The following is a 22253-nucleotide window of genomic DNA, read 5'->3' as shown; positions in this document are numbered from 1 at the left end:
TATATGATCTACTTGGATCCACTTCTCGCTGTAATCACTTCTCTTGTGTTTTCTTTTTTTGTCTCTCTCTGCACATCTGGAAACAAAACCAGGAAATCCAGGTGAGGCGATCGTCCTCGGCAGCAGAGGGGGGGAGGGTAGGGGGGTGTTCAGCAGCTCCACCTGCTCTACCGGAATAGTCCCATCCCCCGCACTATAATCCGCAGCTATATCTGTCCGCACTTTCTATCTTAGAATTTACATGAACACTTTCCTTCACTTTTTTTTTCCCTTGTTGGTGTAAATTTAGGTTGTTGTTTTTTCCACCCATGTGGTGGGATGGGACTACCACTCTCGTCATGCACACACTGTAAAGAGAGCCTGGGAAGTGTTCCCCTTACAGGAGAGCTTTGGGGTCACACCAGGGGACACATTGGGCACAATTATTAGCACTCGGTGTTTTTGGTCTCCCCCTTTTCTGTTCTGTCTGGAAAGTTCCATAAAGAATAAATGTTTGAAGCGTGCGGTGTGTGCCCGCAGGTCCTTGAGCGTCAGCAGCGTGTCCTCCGTCTCCAGCGTCTCCTCCTCCAGCAGTTCTGTGCGCAGCGCCGACTCCGATGACATGTACGCCGACCTCGCCAGCCCCGTCTCCTCCGCCAGCTCGCAGTCCCCCGCGCCTTCACAGCCGAAAAAGGAGAAAGGTAAGTACCTGCGCGACCGGTACACTGCGCAGTGATATGTGGTGCGTGTCCCATTATATATCATTTCACATTATTAAAAAAAAACATGGCTGCTTCAATAAACAAAATAAACGGCGCCACCCCTGTCTGCAGGCTGCGGCTGGTACTGCAGCTCAGCTCACATGAGGAGAATGGGCCTGTAGTGTCCTGCATATTTGGAAGACGGCGGCCATGTTTTTCTAATCCTGGGCCAGAATTTTAAATGTTGAGCACAAGTCAACAAATCTATTCACCCCACCGATCCTTGACTCCGGGGGAAGCTTCAATGTTGGGGAACGGCCGCCGCCATTTATCAGACTCGTGCCGCCGTGTCCGCACCTTTTTGGGCGGCTGATCTGTGTTTGTCTACAGACCCCAGTCCCTCCCCGGTCATTGTCAGACACAGACCCCCGGGATAGCATTCAGGCCGTTGGTTCTTTACTGTTACCGGAGCTACTCATTACCGTATTTTTCGGTTTATAAGATGCAGCGGATTATAAGACTCACCCCAAATTTAGAGATGAAAAAAAGGGGGAGTCCGTCTTATACTCCGGTGGTATCTTACCAAAGGGGGGGGCAGCAGAGGTGGTGGAGCAGGGTCACAGGAGGCAGGTGCTGGAGTAGGGCAATGCTGGCTGTGTGGAGAAGGGCGGTGCGGTGGGTGTCACACATGCTCTGTCAGCGGTGCAGGCGTTAAAGAAATGGTGCCCGGTGTCGGCGCATGCGCAGATTGAGCTCTCGGCTCAAGTTCTCATCTGCGCACACGCCATTTTTGTTAAGTCTGCTGCTGAGAGATCAATGGGTCAGAGGCGGCGCATGCGCAGCTGATATCTTGAGCTGGGAGCTCCGAGCTCCATCTGCGCATGTGTCAACTTCGGGCACAATTATTTGAACCCCGCACCAATGGCAAAGCATCTCACCTGACGCACTGCCCTGCTCCACACAAACCCCACCGCAGCCAGCGCAGCCACCACCGCAGCCAAGCACAGCCCCCACCGCAGCCAGCGCAGCCCCAACCACAGCCCCCCACCGCAGCCAGCGCAGCCCCAACCACAGCCCCCCACCGCAGTCAGCGTAGCCCCCCACCGCAGTCAGCGTAGCCCCCCACCGCAGTCAGCGCAGCCACCCACCGCAGCCAGCGCAGCCCCCACCGCAGCCAGCGCAGCCCCCTACCGCAGCCAGCGCAGCCCCCTACCGCAGCCAGCGCAGCCCCCTACCGCAGCCAGCGCAGCCCCCTACCGCAGCCAGCGCAGCCCCCTACCGCAGCCAGCGCAGCCCCCTACCGCAGCCAGAGCAGCCCCCTACCGCAGCCAGAGCAGCCCCCTACCGCAGCCAGAGCAGCCCCCTACCGCAGCCAGCGCAGCCCCCCACCGCAGCCAGCGCAGCCCCCCACCACAGCCAGCGCAGCCCCCTACCGCAGCCAGCGCAGCCCCCTACCGCAGCCAAGCGCAGCCCCCCACCGCAGCCAAGCGCAGCCCCCCACCGCAGCCAAGCGCAGCCCCCCACCGCAGCCAAGCGCAGCCCCCCACCGCAACCAAGCGCAGCCCCCAGAGCGCCCATTCTCCACCTCCTCCACCCCTCATTTTCCTCCCAATTTTTTGGGAGGAAAAGTGCGTCTTATAATCCGAAAAATACGGTGTGTGTGTGTGTGTGTGTGTGTGTGTGTGTGTATATATATATAATTTGTATACGTGTGTGTGTGTATGTATGTATGTATGTGTGTGTATATATATATAATATGCATTGTCGTCGGCCTCATCCTCTCGTGCATTACATTACTGTCTGCAGTCGCGATTCTCTACGTTCAGTAAAGATTTTTTTTCTCATTATAACTTATTTTTAGTATCTGAAAAAAACAAGAAGAACGAGCAGAGACCTAAAGACGACAAAAGAAGCCGCGACTCTGCACCCGCCGCTGCCGCCATCGCACAGCCGCCAAAAGCCTCTCCAGCGAAACTGCCGAAACCCATCAGCAGCAGCAAAATGGCTCCGCAGCCGCCGCCGGCTCCGTCCCAGGTGCAGAGCGGCTTCAGCGCCCACAAGGACATCAAGCTGACGCTCCTGAGCAAGGTGATGTAACCGCTCGATACGGCCATTAGTCACACATTTGCAGAAGAGATGACATTCCTGCAATTCCTCTCCCTCCGAGGAGTTAAGTTTCCTCATTAGGTCAGTAACTTCCCATTAACTAGAGCGGAGGATCTTTGGCTGCCGGCCAATATGGAGGATGCATCGTACGGAAACCCCATTAAATCCCTCCGCCGCCCGGCCCGAACTTTCCTGCTCCATCCTCATGATACAGGGGAAAGTTCTTGATGGTCCAGTCAATACCGGGACGGTCGCGTATCCAAAGCAGGAGCCATAATCTGCTCCTGGTGACCGCTAATATGTCCGCTGCGTTACACAAAAACGTCCCAATGATGGACGACCAGTGCCCATTGTGGGCGATGTAACGGTGGCCATATTGGTACTCTCTTCTTTGTTTTCTCTGTTCTCAGTCCATGAGTGGTGACCGCTGCCGCAGATCATAACCCAGAATTGTGTCTTCATACAGGGCGCTGATAAGGGAAGCAGAAAGCGGTACGAGCCCTCCGACAAGGACAGGCCGAGCCCCCCCCCACCCAAAAAAGCCAATGTGTCCCCCGAGCGAGGTAAGACGTGAGGAGGTGTCGGGGACAGGCGGGAGAGTCATCCATATTATTAGTCCCTCTGTTATGTGCACCATGTACTGTATCTCCTGATCGGCCACACTAGCCCCCAAAATTTACAGGTCCTCCTGGTCTAGCGGCCACATTACTAGTCTATAGCTGCCGGATCAGTGCCCTGCGAACCACCTACCTCCGGGATCTACCCTGTGGGCCCAGTGCTACGTCATCATTATGGGGTAGAGTCGGGATGGCGCAGGTAGGAAGAAGGGGTGCAGGGCTCTGGTCCGGCACATATGGAGTACTGATGTGCTGGAGCCTATAGAGAAAGGTGTGCACCTACACTGACAGACGGCAAGGAAAACTATAGCAAAAAGTGCCCTCCAACTACAGTGACAGATGCTGGAGCTACCTATAGAGAAAAGTGCACCCCACCAACAGCAACAGAAGCTGAGGAGCCTATAGAGAAAAAAGTCCCTTGCCTACAGTGACGGACGGCAGAGGAACCTATAGGGAAAAGTGCCCCCCACCTACAGTGACAGACAATGGAGGAACCTATAGAGAAAAATGCCCCCCGCCTACAGTGACAGATAATGGAGGAACCTATAGAGAAAAGTGCCCCCCGCCTACAGTGACAGACAGTGGAGGAACCTACAGAGAAAAGTGCCCCCGCCTACAGTGACGGACGGCAGAGGAACCTATACAGAAAAGTGCCCTCACCTATAGTGACAGTGAAGGAACCTATAGAGAAAAGTGCCCCCTGCCTACAGCGACGGATGGCAGAGGAACCTATAGAGAAAAGTGTCCCCTGCCTACAGTGACAGACAATGGAGGAACCTATAGAGAAAAGTGCCCCCACCTACAGTGACAGACAATGGAGGAACCTATAGAGAAAAGTGTCCCCTGCCTCCAGCGACAGATGGCAGAGGAACCTATAGAGAAAAGTGCCCCCCGCCTACAGTGACAGATAATGGAGGAACCTATAGAGAAAAGTGCCCCCACCCCTGCCTACAGTGACAGACGGCAGAGGTACCCATAGGGTAAAGTGCCCCCGACCTACAGTGACAGACAGTGGAGGACCCTATAGAGAAAAGTGCCCCCTGCGTACAGTGATGGACGGCAAAGGAACCTGTAGGGAAAAGTGCCCCCCGCCTACAGTGAGAGACAGTGGAGGAACCTATAGAGAAAAGTGCCCCCCGCCTACAGTGACGGATGGCAGAGCAACCTATAGAGAGTGAGTTGAGAGAGTGAGCTGGACAATAAATGGGGGGAAATCACAGCAGGGGGCCCCAAGAACCACATCTGCCCCGCAGTGATCTGCACCGTGTGTACGCGGCTCTCCTGTCACTGAATCCTCAGGAGGAGCCGAGAGCCGGATGGTTTATTTTGCTCCTTTGTGATTTTTGTGCTGTTTACACAGTGGGGGGACGGGGGAGGGGGGTAACGGGGGCAGCAGGGGGGGGGCGGGGGTTCCTCTCCATGAAACGTGCTGAGGTTATAATAAGCTCCTGTGGCCCCGGATGGAAAGGTCCCGCACTAAATCTGGAGCCGCAGGTTATATATAGACAGTGGAGACACAGACCTTCTATGTCTGCGGAGGATGAGACGTAGTGAACTCTAGATCTGACGCTCAGATTGTCCACAACCAGATTGTGCAGATTCCTGGTGAGGCAATCACTTCCCAGGATAAAGGTTGAAGGCCGAGGCTCACGTAGAGCGGTTTTAAAAGGGGTCATCACAACTCGTAAAGTTATTACCCAGAAATAAAAAGTTGCTGATCAATGGGACATGTCCGACTGATGGAACCCCCAATGTAATGGAGCGGAGGCCACATGTGCACAGTACCTCTCCATTCATTGTCTATGGGACCCCCACTGATCCGGGAATGTAATGGAGAGGAGGCCACATGTGCACAGTACCTCTCCATTCATTGTCTATGGGACCCCCACTGATCCGGGAATGTAATGGAGAGGAGGCCACATGTGCACAGTACCTCTCCATTCATTGTCTATGGGACCCCCACTGATCCGGGAATGTAATGGAGAGGAGGCCATGTGTGCACAGTACCACTCCATTCATTGTCTATGGTACCCCTGCTGACCTGGGAATGTAATGGAGCGGAGGCCACGTGTGCACAGTACCTCTCCATTCATTGTCTATGGGACCCCCACTGATCCGGGAATGTAATGGAGAGGAGGCCATGTGTGCACAGTACCACTCCATTCATTGTCTATGGTACCCCTGCTGACCTGGGAATGTAATGGAGCGGAGGCCACGTGTGCACAGTACTGCTCTATTCATTGTCTATGGGACTGCCACAGATACTGCACAGCAATCCCATAGACAATGAATACGACGGTGGTAGATTGGGGCAAGTTATTACCTATACTGTAGATACTTGTCATTTCCTGGGTCTGGACACCCCCTTTAAACGCTGTTAGAGGAAGGCTGACGTGCCCGATTACTTCTGCCTCCTCGGTCACTCTACATGATCCGCCATTATGATTTTTTTTTTTTCCATCTGCGATGCGTTACTAACCCTTTGCTTTTCTCGTCTTCTCTGCAGCACCAGTGCGAGACCGCAAGCAAATTGGGAAACCACCATCGCCCAAAGCCGATCGCCCGCGGATGCCCAGCCTCAAGCTGCTTCCCCCTCAGCCGGACAGGTACATGAAGACTTAAAAAACCCACCCACCGGGCTGGTGTGCTCCTTACACAGCGCCTCCCGTGTGCACAGGTTTTAGGTGGTATTGCTGCTTTCTAAAATACTCGACACTAAACAAACAAAGATCCTGCTCACAGCTGAGGGTTTGTTACATTCTATCCAGCTTGAGAAATCCTCAAAAACGTCAGTGCTTTATCCTGCACTGATACATTGTAACAAAATCCCAAAAAAGATGACAGGTTTGTGCTGCGGAGGAGATAAAGGGATTCCTCCGCGTTGCGAGGTGAGCAGCGCTGCGGAGGTTACGTTGGCTGACGCCTGCACAATTGGCAGAGATCGCCGTCCTGTCTGTTGCGAGCAGCGCTGTGGAGGTTACGGCAGCTGACGCCTGCCCGGATGTGCTCACGATTGGCAGCGATCGCGGTCCTGTCGCGGAGTCTAGCAGCGCTGCGGAGGTTACGGCAGCTGATGCCTGCCCGGACGTGCGCACAATTGGCAGCGATCGCGGTCCTGTCTGTTGCAAGCAGCGCTGCGGAGGTTACGGCAGCTGATGCCTGCCCGGACGTGCGCACAATTGGCAGCGATCGCGGTCCTGTCTGTTGCAAGCAGCGCTGCGGAGGTTACGGCAGCTGATGCCTGCCCGGACGTGCGCACAAATGGCAGCGATCGCGGTCCTGTCTGTTGCGAGCAGCGCTGCGGAGGTTACGGCAGCTGACGCCTGCCCGGATGTGCTCACGATTGGCAGCGATCGCGGTCCTGTTGCGGAGTCGAGCAGCGCTGTGCAGATTACAGCAGCTGACGCCTGGCCGGACGTGCTCACGATTGGCAGCGATTGCGGTCCTGTCGCGGAGTCGAGCAGCGCTGCGGAGGTTACGGCAGCTGACGCCTGCCCGGACGTGCGCACAATTGGCAGCGATCGCGGTCCTGTCTGTTGCGAGCAGCGCTGCGGAGGTTACGGCAGCTGACCCCTGCCCGGACGTGCGCACAATTGGCAGCGATCGCGGTCCTGTCGTGTTACGAGCAGCGCTGCGGAGGTTACGTCCCGACCTGTCTCGAGCAGCGCCGGAGCATCATTTAGTGCAGGATTTTCCAGCCTGGAACAGTGTAGCAAACCCTCAGCTGCGCGTCTGCTCAGATCTTTGTGGAATTGCCAGTTAAGCAGTTGTCAGATGAAGGTTTTTTGGGGGGGATTTTTTTTACCTTCATTTTCGTGTTTTCTGCCGCAGGAAACGCCCGGCTTCCCCGCCATTGAAGAGTTCGAGCAAAGTCACGAGCATCCCAGGGAAAGCCCCGGAGGCGGCCCCCTCGGCCTCCGCCACCAAAACAGGCAAAGCCAGCACGTTATCCCGCAGAGAGGAACTCCTCAAACAGCTCAAAGCCGTGGAAGACGCCATCGCTCGCAAGAGAGCCAAAATACCCGGCAAAGTATAGCAGCGGGGTCCCGGGCCCCCCGGAGCGGCGTCTACACGGACACTTTTTTTTTTTTTTTCCTGCTTGTGCCGTTGTGGTTTGGAGCCACTGATGGACAGCGAGCGAAGCGAGGATACGCGGAGGAGGGGCGAACCAGCAGACGCAGCGCGACACATGTGCCGTCGTCCTTCCAGAGAAGGAGTTATGGCTTTTTTTTTTGGGTTACTTTGTTTTTGGTTATATGGCCCGATCCCAAAACTGCTGCAAGCCCCCCCGGACCCCAGACTGTCTCTTTATCAGTCTGATTGCCCCCTAAGACGACGCAGTCTGCGGGTCTCCATCACCTGTTATCCCCCCATCCCCCTCATTTGATGATAATTTTGACGTTTTTATTTGCAGGAGTTTGCCCGTTTTAGCCGGTGAGGACCAGAGGGGGCAGCAGCGAGCAGAGCAATGTGACAGCGAGTGCAGCGCTCTGTGCGGGGGCTTGTCTGCCTGTTCATATTTTGGGGAGGTGGGGGGCAGGAGATTTATCCCTGAAATAAAGTATTTTGATAAAACACTTTCCGCTGTAAAATATTCTGCTTCATTGCGCCAAATTTAGTCGGTAACGCCGGTCACACCGCTCAGGATTCTCGGACTGATGGGGGACGAACTGAAGGAGACTGTTCTGGTCCGATCCCGGACCATGAGACACTGAGCGCCGCGTTTCCTTCCCCTGCAGTCGCCGTCTCTTGGCCGCAGGTTCTTGCTTTGTTGTCGGGTCTGATAATTTGCTTCCGCCGGAGGGTGAGCGGCTTCCCTACGAGTGTCTGTGCCAGTGCCAGGTACTGCCGTGGTTTGGCCGTCTCCCAGCCGGGGACACGCCTTTCACTGTTATAGCAGTGCCTTCTGCGCGGATTACTCTGTCCTCCCAACCAACATGAAGTCCTGCATACAATTCCTAGTTCTGATTTCTGACATATAAGAGTGTTATAAACTCTCCGGTCAGAATGCGCTCACTGACACATTTTTCGTTAACTCATTCTGTAGCCTTCAGTGTGCACGCCTAAATTTTGTCCGTACTGACCATTGACTATAAACGCCCAGTTGGTCTGCCTTTCACTTTGCAGTGACATTCTAAAATGTCACTCCAAAGAGCAGCTGCGAGAGCGGGGAGAAGCAAATAAGCTCCCCGTAGAGAAGGCAGAGACGGTAATAAAACAATCTCTGCCTTCTTGATCGCTGTTTCTAAACAAACACTTTGTATACAATACTGGGACAGCATATCCTCCTCCATATGGTAAAGGAACTGCTGCTCAGTCCTAAGAGACGCAGTACAAACAGGAGACAGCATTTCCACTGTAACTGGGGGTATTATACCAGCCCTAGTTACAGGGGAAATTGGATAAAATACCTTTTGAGGGCATTTCAACATCTTAATACTATTATATTTTTTTTAATGTGCTTATGGTTGGCACAATATGGGAAATAAATGGAAAATAAAAAGCTGGAAAAAAAAATCCCCTAACAATCTATTGTTGTTACTAACCTCACCATCATAAAAATAAGTGTCTCCTATATAAAATTTTGATGGAAAGTAGAGTAAATTTTAGTGGTTCTTTGTGGTCAGAAAAAAAATGGGAAAAATATTTTCCCAACAATCTCACCCAAAACAAAAAATTGAATATAAAAAAAACAAGAGAAAGCATTAATGAGGATGTGTATATATTGGTATCGCTTATGTGATGCATACAGCAGTCTGTGTCTCCTATGTGATGTATACAGCAGTCTCCATGTCTCCTTTGTGCTGTATACAGCTTTGTGTCTCCTATGTGATGTATAGACAGTAGTATTGGTGTCTCCTATGTGGTGTATATACAGCAGTTTCGGTGTCTGTGATGTACATACAACAGCAGTCTCTGGGTCTCCTATGTGATGTATATTCTGCAGTCTCAATGTCTCCTATCTAATGTATATACAGCAGTATTGGTGTCTCTTTTGTGGTGTATATACAGCAGTTTAGGTTTCTCCTATGTGTTGTGTATATACAGCAGTCTGTCTCCTACGTAATGTATAGATAGCAATCAGGTGTCTCCTGTGGGATGTGCATATACAGCAGTCTCTATCTCCTGTGATGTGTATATACAGCAGTCTGTGTCTCTAATTTCATGTATATACAGCAGTCTGTCTCCTATGTGATGTATATACCTCAGTATTGATGTCGCCTTTGTGATGTATATACAGCAGTTTCGGTTTTACCTATATTGTGTATATACAGCAATCTGTGTCTCCTGTGTGACGTGTATACAGTAGTATTGACGTCTCCTATGTGATGTATGTACAGCAGAGTCTGTCTCCTATGTAAAGTATATACCGCAGTATTGGTGTCTCCTTTGTGGTGTATATACAGTGGTTTTGGTTTTGTTCTTACCTATGTGATGTATATACAGCAGTCTGTCTCCTGTGTCATGTATATATACAGCAGTCTCAGCATCTCCTATGTGATGTGTTTATACATCAGTCTCTGCGTCTCCTACGTCATGTTTATACAGGGTCTCAGCGTCTCCTATGTCGTGCATACAGCAGTCTCGGCGTCTATGTGATGTGTATACAGCAGTCCCTGCTTCTCCTATTCGATGTATATACAGCAGACTGGTGTATACTGCAGTCTTGGTGTCTCCTATATGATGTCTATATAGCAGTCTTGGTGTCTCCTATGTAATGTGTATACAGTAGTATCAGCATCTCCCATATGGGTCTTGGCGTCTACTATGTGATGTGTATACAGCAGTCTTGCCGTCTATATGATTTTATATACAGCAGTCTCGGCGTCTCCTATGTGATGTGCATACAGCCGTCTTTGCATCTATGTGATTTATATACAGCAGTCTCTGTGTCTCCTTTGTGATGTGTATACAGCAGACTATGTTTGTGATATATACTGCAATATGATGTCTATACAGCAATCTGTCTCCTAATGAGGTCTATATAGCAGTTTCGATGTCTCTTATGTGCTGTATATACAGCAGTATCGATGTTTCCTATGTGGTGTATATACAGCAGTCTCGGGGGTCTCCTATGTGATGTATATACAGCAGTCTCTCTGTCTCCTATGTGATGTATATACAGCAGTCTCGGTGAGAAGACATACAGTGTAATATAGATTTATGTATGCCTTACTGCTGCGAGTGCAGATCGATGCAAACCTGGAAAAGCCGTCACGAATAGCATCATCCCACTACCTAACATCACCAGACGCCGCTCCAGCCGCCACATTAGGGGTGAAGTTAATTCATTTTTAGGACTAATCTAGCAGGATTAATTTCAAGCTGATCACTTTGTACGACCCCTGAATTATGGTATAAATGTCCATATGGCCCCTGGCAGGAAAAAAAAAATCCCCCCCCCCCCCCGACTTAAAGGAGGTTTCCATGCAAAACGGGTACCAGGTGATGCCTAGCGGCACCTGAGCTCTGCTACATCTGTAGCTTTACTATTTGCAGCTGCCGACTAATTAACATTAGTAGTTTTGTAAGAAGAGCGCCACCTAGAGGCCACAGCACGGCCGTCTGTTCCTGGAGGGAATCTACATGTTAATATTGATGGCTGTCTGTGTCGGTGACTGAGGACGACGCTTCCGGGCTGACCTGCAACATAGATTAAAAAAAAAAAATAATCCAAAAATAGTCTTCTATTTATAGCCTGGCCGCCCGCAGTGCTGTCCCTCATTATACAGATTACACTGCCCTCAGGAAGTGTTATCGTGTGGCCGCGGAGGCCTGGCCCTAGGTATGTGGAAATGCCAAGCTAGGTCACAGCTATTTTATTGTGTTACGCGATGACAAACCCTAATTATGGCAGCACATGGCAGCCGGACTGGCAGGAGGACAATGGCGGCGGTGGCATGGGAATGATGGACGGGGAGTGTTGGCAGAGGGACAAATACCAACACTTGGAATACCAACAGCAAAAAGAAAATAAAAGCCTATCCAGGGTATGGTGATATGCTGGGAGTTGTAGTTACCAAAAAAAATATTGTTAACACCTTCTTACAACCCCGCTGCAACACATTCAGAGTTGTCATAGGGACAATTTCACATCTCCATCAACATCTATGTTCACCCTCATTAGTGCCATGTGGCGATATAGGTGCTGACTTTCAGCTTTAAAAAGTCCAAAGAACATGACTGCGCAGGAAGTGTTACCATGGGGCCACTGACATTACAGACCAGAAGATCTTTCACCTTAGTTTCCTTTTTGCTCTATGACCTGGCTATTTCCAGCCTCGTCACCGGGCCAGAAAAACTGGTCTTCTGACCAAAGCAACCAAAAAAACATAAATGTAAGTGAAAACCTAAATAGGGGAAACACTTTTCGCTTTATTTGTTCTCCTAAATTAGGGGTGGGGAACCTTAGGCCCGCCGGCGATATGCAGTCCGCAATGACCTGTGCTCCACAAGTGCTGTCCGTTTCTCCCCGCGGGCTGTCCGTTTCTCCCCGCGGGCTGTCCGTTTCTCCCCGCGGGCTGTCCGTTTCTCCCCGCGGGCTGTCCGTTTCTCCCCGCGGGCTGTCCGTTTCTCCCCGCGGGCTGTCCGTTTCTCCCCGCGGGCTGTCCGTTTCTCCCCGCGGGCTGTCCGTTTCTCCCCGCGGGCTGTCCGTTTCTCCCCGCGGGCTGTCCGTTTCCCCCCGCGGGCTGTCCGTTATCCCCCGCGGGCTGTCCGTTATCCCCCGCGGGCTGTCCGTTATCCCCCGCGGGCTGTCCGTTATCCCCCGCGGGCTGTCCGTTATCCCCCGCGGGCTGTCCGTTATCCCCCGCGGGCTGTCCGTTATCCCCCGCGGGCTGTCCGTGCTCCTCCAGTGCTATCTGTGCTCTCCCAGTGATGTCTGTATGTCTATACCCCAGCCTCTCCTGTGACGTGTATGCCCCCAGCCTCTCCTGTGACGTGTATGCCCCCAGCCTCTCCTGTGACGTGTATGCCCCCAGCCTCTCCTGTGACGTGTATGCCCCCAGCCTTTCTTATGATATATACATCACATGAGAGGCGGGGGGCATACACGTCACTGGAGGGGCTGGGGCATATACATCATGTTGGAAAAGCTAGCGGCATTTACTAGACAGGAGGGTGGGGCAAATACATCACAGGTAAGGCTGGGGCTTATTCATCACAGGAGGGGCTGATGCTTATACATCACAATGGAGATGCTTGGGTATACAGATCAGTGGAGGCGCTGAGGATATATACATTGCAGGAGGGGCTGGGGCATATACATGTCCCCAGCCCCTCATGTGATGTATGTGCCCCAGTGTCTCCTGTGATGTATATACAGCAGTCCTAGCGTCTCTTATGCGAGGTATATGCCCCAGGCCCCTTCTGTGATGTATGTGCCACAGCGTCTCCTGTGATGTATATACAGCAGTCCCAATTTCTCCTATGTGATAGATTATATATATATATATATATATATATATATATATATATATATATATATAATAAATTTACCAATCTCATTATCACAAAGAGTTGACTGCTCCAGACAGAGACAAACCTGGAAAAGTAGTTGTGATGAGCAACGTTATGTGATCAATGTCACCGAAAATCAACCGCTGCACCAAGAAGCAGCTCCGGCCACCACAGTAGGGTGAGTTAATTAATAGTTTAACCAAATATAGCTGGTAATTTTCATATTGATAATTTCGTGCGGCCCCCGAAGGTTGGTAGAAATTTCCAAATAGCCCTTGACACAAAAAAGGTTAAATTGGGTCCCTGCGATAGTGCAGGACTTGGTAGTTGTGATGACGCAGGACTTGGTTGTTATAATAGCTGTGATAGTGCAGGACTTGGCGGTTATGATGGTGTGATGGCGCAGGACTTGGCGGTTGTGATGGCGCAGGACTTGGCGGTTGTGATGGCGCAGGACTTGGCGGTTGTGATGGCGCAGGACTTGGTGGTTGTGATGGCGCAGGACTTGGTGGTTGTGATGGCGCAGGACTTGGTGGTTGTGATGGCGCAGGACTTGGCGGTTATGGTGGTTGTGATGGCGCAGGACTTGGCGGTTGTGATGGCGCAGGACTTGGCGGTTGTGATGGCGCAGGACTTGGCGGTTGTGATGGCCCAGGACTTGGCGGTTGTGATGGCGCAGGACTTGGCGGTTGTGATGGCGCAGGACTTGGTGGTGATGGTGGTTGTGATGGCGCAGGACTTGGCGGTTGTGATGGCGCAGGACTTGGCGGTTGTGATGGCGCAGGACTTGGTGGTGATGGTGGTTGTGATGGCGCAGGACTTGGTGGTGATGGTGGTTGTGATGGCGCCGGACTTGGTGGTGATGGTGGTTGTGATGGCGCAGGACTTGGTGGTGATGGTGGTTGTGATGGCGCAGGACTTGGCGGTGATGGTGGTTGTGATGGCGCAGGACTTGGCGGTGATGGTGGTTGTGATGGCGCAGGACTTGGCGGTGATGGTGGTTGTGATGGCGCAGGACTTGGCGGTGATGGTGGTTGTGATGGCGCAGGACTTGGCGGTGATGGTGGTTGTGATGGCGCAGGACTTGGCGGTGATGGTGGTTGTGATGGCGCAGGACTTGGCGGTGATGGTGGTTGTGATGGCGCAGGACTTGGCGGTGATGGTGGTTGTGATGGCGCAGGACTTGGCGGTGATGGTGGTTGTGATGGCGCAGGACTTGGTGGTTGTGATGGACTTGACATCTCTGTTACCTAGTCTCAGTTTACAAAGACGTCAATGAAGGGGAAAAAAAGTCAAGAATTTGAAAATATACAAAAAAGTTCCCGAAGTTTCTGTGTTTACCCGATAACTTTGGACCTTTCCCCTTTTTGTCTTAGTCGCAGCCTCTAATCCGCTCCCGGCATCTCTTACAATGGAATAAAAACATAAATAATCTGATATCTAAAACATTCAGGCCCCGAATCATTTGCTGTTTGTTTTTTTACGTCACTTCATTTTTATTTTTTAATTTTTAGTCATTCGTTATTCACTGATGTTTATTGTAGCAAATTTGTTAAAATATTGCATTTTAGTACAAAGTGAAAAAAATAAATAAATAAATCCCGGCATTAACCATTTTTTAGTATTTTACAGTAAAAATTGCATCATTTTAAAAATGTCAATTCATGACTCAACTCGGCCCATAAAGCAAAAAAAACAAAAAAAAAGAAACAGACGAGCGAATATAAAGTAACTTAAAAGAGCACAAATAGAATAATGAATTGTGTACAAACAAAGAAGACACAAAACTGACAAAGAGCCAAGAAGATCTTAATTAATTTGGGCCTAAAAGTCGAGTTGTTAGACGAGGGTCCCCATGTTGTGCCGTATCGGGGTCCAAAAAGATTCAGAAATTGACAGATTTTTGTAAACTTCCTCTGAAGTCGGACAAATCCAACTTCACCCAACTTTCCAGGGAACAGAAAACCCGACAGAAGAGGAAACTTGGATTTGTATTTCCTGCTGATTTAAACTTATTCAAACAGGATTTGTTTTTTTGTTTCTTTTATACATAGGTTTTTGGTTTGTTTCTTTTAGCTTTTTGCTTCTATATTTTTGCTAGTTGTTTTTTTTTGTTTTAGTTCTTTTGCTTCAATGTTTTGTTTTGTATTCTTTTATACAGACGTTCTCCAGTTCCTTTGCATCTATATTTTCCTTTTTGTTTTTATTTTATACACAGTTTCTTTTTTTTTTTTTCTTTCAGTTTTTACCTCTATATTTTACTTTTTTTTATACATTTTTGTTTAGCGCTTTTGCTTTTTTTATTTCTTTTGATATATTATTCTCTTACTTCTATATTTTGCTTTTCTTTTATACATAGTTTCTTTTTTTTCAGTTCTTTTACTTCTAGAGTTAACTTTTTTTTTACATTTTTTTAGCTCTTTGCTTTTTTTTATACATTGTTTCTTTTTTTATTCTTTTATTCTATATTTTGCTGTTTATATATATATATATATATATATATATATATATTATTTTTTTATTCTTTTGCTTCTATATTTTGCTTATTTTATACATTGTTTCTTTCTTATTCTTTTGCTTCTATATTTTGCTTTATATATTTTTTATATAATTTTTTTTTATTCTCTTGTGTCTATATTTTGCTTTTTTATATATATTTTATATATAATTTTATTTATTTTTGTAATTCTTTTGCTTCTATATTTTGCTTTTTTTTAATTAATATATATTTTATATATATATGTATGTATGTGTGTGTATATATATATATATAATTAAAAAAAAGCAAAATATAGAAGCAAAAGAATTACAAAAAATAAAAAAATTTATATATCTAAAAAAAGTCAAAATATAGAAGCAAAGGAGTAAAATCTTATGTGTATATAAAAAATTTTTTACTCCCTTGCTTCTATATTTTGCTTTTTTTTAAACATTGTGTATCTTTTTTTTAATTCTTTTGCTTCTATATTTTGCTTTATTTTATATATATATATATATATATATATATATATATATATATATATATATATATATAGCAAAATATAGAAGCAAAAGAATAAAAAAAAATAAAAAAATTATGTAAATATAAATAAATTTTTTAATTTTTTTTTATTCTCTTGCTTCTATATTTTGCTTATTTTATACATTGTTTCTTTTTTTAATTCTTTTCCCTCTATATTTTGTGGTTTTTTTTTTTTCTTTTATACATGGATTATTTATTTTCTTGGTTCACTTTTCTTTTGCTGATACAATTTTTTGTTTTGTGTTAATACATTGTTTTTGTTATTTTTTTTGTAGATTTTTTTGCTTTGTGTTTAATACATTGTTTTTGTTGCTTTTATATTTGTTTTATGGCATCACTTTACAAACCGAAATGTCCCAATTGTTTGTCATGATTGGAAATTCTGTCCGCAGAGTTCCCGGGTCGGTACGTGGCTCGTCGGGGGACAGTGCAGCCTGCAGGGAACTTTGTAAACTGCTCATTGATGAAAGCGGAAAAAAGAAAAAAAAAAAAGGTTCAGGTGACTTATAAATAGCCGGCGGTTGCAGGCAGTGAATGGAATGCAGCGAGTTCTTATCCGAAGCCTCTACCTGCAAGTGACAAGGAAGTCGCATGAGTGTAAAATCAAACTTCCCTTTTACGTAAGGTGGAGGTGGAGACTTCTTCTCCCTGGATTTTCCGAGGGAGGATTCAGATTTGTATATAAAATGTCCGCGCTCGAGGACAAGAGCAGAACTGAACTGAGCATCCAAAATCCAGCGGACAATTCACCTGCAGCAGCAGCAGCCCCCGGAGGAGACCCAGCGCCATGCACAGCCTGGTAAGCACCGTCCGTATGAGATGCCTTGCACTGGATCCCTGCCTGTATAGGCAGCAGTGTATATTGTGACCTCTAGAGGCCACCGTTGGAATTACACCGTTTGTTTAGTAAAACGTCTTTCGTTCATGCTCCATATTCCGAGCGATGCAAATCTTAGGATCAGAAACGAAGCAGAATCTGTTAAATATGTTTCAAATTGGCTCAAATATTAAGCTTTATATCATAGAAGGAGGATATCTTCTAATTTCTGTCATTTCTTTTCCAGTACGTCGTCTTATTGTTGGCCGTTTGCTCCATCACTCTCTGCTACGCAAAGGCCAAGAAGCATCATCATAACCACCACATTCACTGCTTCAGCGACAACGAACTGGAAAATTCGCCCTCAGAGGTCGTCCATCATTTTGTCAGCGGCAAGATGCGCTGGGATACATACACCGCGGTAAACATGGTGCGCCACCTAGAGGACTCCGAGAGGAGGAGAAAGAGGCGCAAGAGGACCCCAGCAGCCACCTGCCCAAAACTGGAAAAACTGAAAACCGGAACATCCCTGAACGAGCGCTCCATCTCACCATGGACCTACCGGTACGTACACCACGACATTTATAGCGGGAGCTTTACCTGGCTACAGCCTGGCATTGAGTAGACATATATTATATTAGTTGTCACCACGACATTTATAGCGGTGGCTTTACCTGGCTACAGCCTGGCATTGAGTAGACATATATTATATTAGTTGTCACCACGACATTTTTAGTGGAGCCTTTACCTGGTTACAGCCTGGCATTGAGTAGACATATATTGTATTAGATGTCACCACAACATTTTTAGTGCAGCCTTTACCTGGTTACAGCCTGGCATTGAGTAGACATAAATAGTATTAGATGTCACCACGACATTTTTAGTGGTGGCTTTACCTGGCTACAGCCTGGCATTGAGAGTAGACATATATTATATTAGTTGTCACCACGACATTTTTAGTGCAGCCTTTACCTGGCTACAGCCTGGCATTGAGTAGACATATATTGTATTAGTTGTCACCACGACATTTTTAGTGGAGCCTTTACCTGGCTACAGCCTGGCATTGAGTAGACATATATTGTATTAGTTGTCACCACGACATTTTTAGTGGTGGCTTTACCTGGCTACAGCCTGGCATTGAGTGGACATAAATAGTATTAGTTGTCGCATTGGTCCAGAATAAGAAAGTCTCAGTAATTAGTGAACATTTGATCAAATATGGATGTATAGAACGGTATATAGTTGGCCGATCTCCTCTAACCTCCCGCTTCCGTGTCCACAGAATTGACACCGATGAGAGCCGCTATCCTCAGAAGTTGGCTTTTGCTCAGTGTCTCTGCAATTACTGCATCAACTCCGAATCCGGGGCCGAAACGAAATCCTTAAATTCGGTGTTGGTGAAGCAGACGATGCTGGTCCTGCGTAAGAAGAGCTGCCCGCACGATTCCGCCTTGTCCACCTTCTCGTTGGAATACATCAGCGTTCCGGTGGCGTGCACCTGCTCCGTGCCGCGATACGACTAATCCGCTCCTATGGAGACCTATCGCTTATCCAGACCCCGGTCGTGACTATGTCACACGAAGTTTGTTTGTTTTAAAACACAATATGTCTAATAATCGTCACTGTATAACGTACTCAGGGAAATCGCTTACGTGGCAATTCCCTAATAACTTGTTTAAATTTCCCGCCAGATATTTCCAGTAGGGAGCAGCTAGTTAAGCGATTCCCTACTCTAAGTGCTTTGAATTAATCCTTATCAGGGTGATTCGCAGGTCGAATCCTTTTATCACATTCAGAGGTCGACAGCTGTTGGGGAACTACAATTCCCAGCAATCGCAGAACCACCGAGGCTCACAGTGTGATCTCCACTTTACTGCTATAATATAGCTCATTGCCCTAATGATGATGATGATGATGGTCTCTTCTCGCTCGGCTCTGGATCAGCGCCGGGGGGGAGAGGAGACGTGATTTATTTTTATTTTTTATATATATATAATTCAGCAAATGAATATTTATTTAATTGTTATTTAATAATATTTAATATAATATTATGATGTTTTTATTATTTATTGTTTGTCGTGTTGTGATATAACAATGGCGCGCGCACAGGACGACTCCGATTGTGTTCACCGCGTCCTGAGCACCGAGCGCCGCCTCTGACGCCTGTATTTCTCTATTCAATAAAATATCAATTTTCAGAAAAAGAATTGTGTTCAGTGTCATTGTATAGAACTGGAGAAGTGGTACTGCGCAGTGTATATATACAGATACTGAGGATTACACCCAGTATACAGGACAGGAGGAGTGGTACTGTGCAGTGTATATATACAGAATAATACAGGAACTGAGGATTACACCCAGTATACAAGACAGGAGAAGTGGTACTGTGCAGTGTATATATACAGAATAATACAGATACTGAGGATTACACCCAGTATACAGGACAGGAGAAGTGGTACTGTGCAGTGTATATATACAGAATAATACAGATACTGAGGATTACACCCAGTATACAGGACAGGAGAAGTGGTACTGTGCAGTGTATATATACAGAATAATACAGGAACTGAGGATTACACCCAGTATACAGGAGAGGAGAAGTGGTACTGTGCAGTGTATATATACAGAATAATACAGGTACTGAGGATTACACCCAGTATACAGGACAGGAGAAGTGGTACTGTGCAGTGTATATATACAGAATAATACAGATACTGAGGATTACACCCAGTATACAGGACAGGAGGAGTGGTACTGTGCAGTGTATATATACAGAATAATACAGGAACTGAGGATTACACCCAGTATACAGGAGAGGAGGAGAGGTACTGTGCAGTGTATATATACAGAATAATACAGGTACTGAGGATTACACCCAGTATACAGGACAGGAGAAGTGGTACTGTGCAGTGTATATATACAGAATAATACAGATACTGAGGATTACACCCAGTATACAGGACAGGAGGAGTGGTACTGTGCAGTGTATATATACAGAATAATACAGGAACTGAGGATTACACCCAGTATACAGGAGAGGAGGAGAGGTACTGTGCAGTGTATATATACAGAATAATACAGATACTGAGGATTACACCCAGTATACAGGACAGGAGAAGTGGTACTGTGCAGTGTATATATACAGAATAATACAGATACTGAGGATTACACCCAGTATACAGGACAGGAGGAGTGGTACTGTGCAGTGTATATATACAGAATAATACAGATACTGAGGATTACACCCAGTATACAGGACAGGAGAAGTGGTACTGTGCAGTGTATATACAGAATAATACAGATACTGAGGATTACACCCAGTATACAGGACAGGAGAAGTGGTACTGTGCAGTGTATATATACAGAATAATACAGACACTGAGGATTACACCCAGTATACAGGACAGGAGAAGTGGTACTGTGCAGTATATATACAGAATAATACAGGTACTGAGGATTACACCCAGTATACAGGACAGGAGAAGTGGTACTGTGCAGTGTATATATACAGAATAATGCAGATACTGAGGATTACACCCAGTATACAGGACAGGAGAAGTGGTACTGTGCAGTGTATATATACAGAATAATACAGATACTGAGGATTACACCCAGTATACAGGACAGGAGAAGTGGTACTGTGCAGTGTATATATACAGAATAATACAGGAACTGAGGATTACACCCAGTATACAGGAGAGGAGAAGTGGTACTGTGCAGTGTATATATACAGAATAATACAGGTACTGAGGATTACACCCAGTATACAGGACAGGAGAAGTGGTACTGTGCAGTGTATATATACAGAATAATACAGATACTGAGGATTACACCCAGTATACAGGACAGGAGGAGTGGTACTGTGCAGTGTATATATACAGAATAATACAGGAACTGAGGATTACACCCAGTATACAGGAGAGGAGGAGAGGTACTGTGCAGTGTATATATACAGAATAATACAGGTACTGAGGATTACACCCAGTATACAGGACAGGAGAAGTGGTACTGTGCAGTGTATATATACAGAATAATACAGATACTGAGGATTACACCCAGTATACAGGACAGGAGGAGTGGTACTGTGCAGTGTATATATACAGAATAATACAGGAACTGAGGATTACACCCAGTATACAGGAGAGGAGGAGAGGTACTGTGCAGTGTATATATACAGAATAATACAGATACTGAGGATTACACCCAGTATACAGGACAGGAGAAGTGGTACTGTGCAGTGTATATATACAGAATAATACAGATACTGAGGATTACACCCAGTATACAGGACAGGAGGAGTGGTACTGTGCAGTGTATATATACAGAATAATACAGATACTGAGGATTACACCCAGTATACAGGACAGGAGAAGTGGTACTGTGCAGTGTATATACAGAATAATACAGATACTGAGGATTACACCCAGTATACAGGACAGGAGAAGTGGTACTGTGCAGTGTATATATACAGAATAATACAGACACTGAGGATTACACCCAGTATACAGGACAGGAGAAGTGGTACTGTGCAGTATATATACAGAATAATACAGGTACTGAGGATTACACCCAGTATACAGGACAGGAGAAGTGGTACTGTGCAGTGTATATATACAGAATAATGCAGATACTGAGGATTACACCCAGTATACAGGACAGGAGAAGTGGTACTGTGCAGTGTATATATACAGAATAATACAGATACTGAGGATTACACCCAGTATACAGGACAGGAGAAGTGGTACTGTGCAGTGTATATATACAGAATAATACAGGTACTGAGGATTACACCCAATATACAGGACAGGAGAAGTGGTACTGTGCAGTGTATATATACAGATACTGGGGATTACACCCAGTATACAGGACAGGAGAAGTGGTACTGTGCAGTGTATATATACAGGTACTGAGGATTACACCCAGTATACAGGACAGGAGAAGTGGTACTGCGCAGTGTATATATACAGATACTGGGGATTACACCCAGTATACAGGACAGGAGAAGTGGTACTGTGCAGTGTATATATACAGAATAATACAGATACTGAGGATTACACCCAGTATACAGGACAGGAGAAGTGGTACTGTGCAGTGTATATATACAGAATAATACAGGTACTGAGGATTACACCCAGTATACAGGACAGGAGAAGTGGTACTGTGCAGTGTATATATACAGAATAATACAGATACTGAGGATTACACCCAGTATACAGGACAGGAGAAGTGGTACTGTGCAGTGTATATATACAGAATAATACAGGTACTGAGGATTACACCCAGTATACAGGACAGGAGAAGTGGTACTGTGCAGTGTATATATACAGAATAATACAGGTACTGAGGATTACACCCAGTATACAGGACAGGAGAAGTGGTACTGTGCAGTGTATATATACAGATACTGGGGATTACACCCAGTATACAGGACAGGAGAAGTGGTACTGTGCAGTGTATATATACAGGTACTGAGGATTACACCCAGTATACAGGACAGGAGAAGTGGTACTGCGCAGTGTATATATACAGATACTGGGGATTACACCCAGTAT

At 46.8% G+C, this 22253-nt stretch overlaps 2 protein-coding genes across 2 annotated transcripts in view; both read left to right on the top strand.

Moving 5' to 3' along the window:
• The window catches only part of ZC3H18 (zinc finger CCCH-type containing 18), a 97717-nt gene extending 89739 nt beyond the window's left edge, over window positions 1-7978 (top strand). Inside the window, exons 15-20 of the mRNA XM_075326219.1 lie at window positions 93-101; window positions 520-680; window positions 2542-2768; window positions 3253-3349; window positions 5910-6009; window positions 7235-7978. Of these exons, the coding sequence (XP_075182334.1) occupies window positions 93-101; window positions 520-680; window positions 2542-2768; window positions 3253-3349; window positions 5910-6009; window positions 7235-7439 (799 nt within the window). The 3' untranslated portion in view covers window positions 7440-7978. The remainder of the gene's footprint in view (window positions 1-92; window positions 102-519; window positions 681-2541; window positions 2769-3252; window positions 3350-5909; window positions 6010-7234) is intronic.
• Window positions 7979-16570: 8592 nt separating this feature from the next.
• On the top strand, window positions 16571-18613 carry IL17C (interleukin 17C). Its single transcript, XM_075325281.1, is given in 4 exon segments — window positions 16571-16633; window positions 16636-16683; window positions 16949-17265; window positions 17984-18613. Coding segments are annotated over 4 exon segments (669 nt in total). The 3' UTR covers window positions 18225-18613.
• The last annotated feature ends 3640 nt before the right edge of the window (window positions 18614-22253 follow it).

Source organism: Anomaloglossus baeobatrachus, chromosome 10 (assembly GCF_048569485.1).
Source record: "Anomaloglossus baeobatrachus isolate aAnoBae1 chromosome 10, aAnoBae1.hap1, whole genome shotgun sequence".
NCBI lineage: Eukaryota > Metazoa > Chordata > Amphibia > Anura > Aromobatidae > Anomaloglossus > Anomaloglossus baeobatrachus.
The sequence above is the reverse complement of the archived record's forward strand: the minus strand, read 5'-3'. Positions and strand labels throughout refer to the sequence as shown.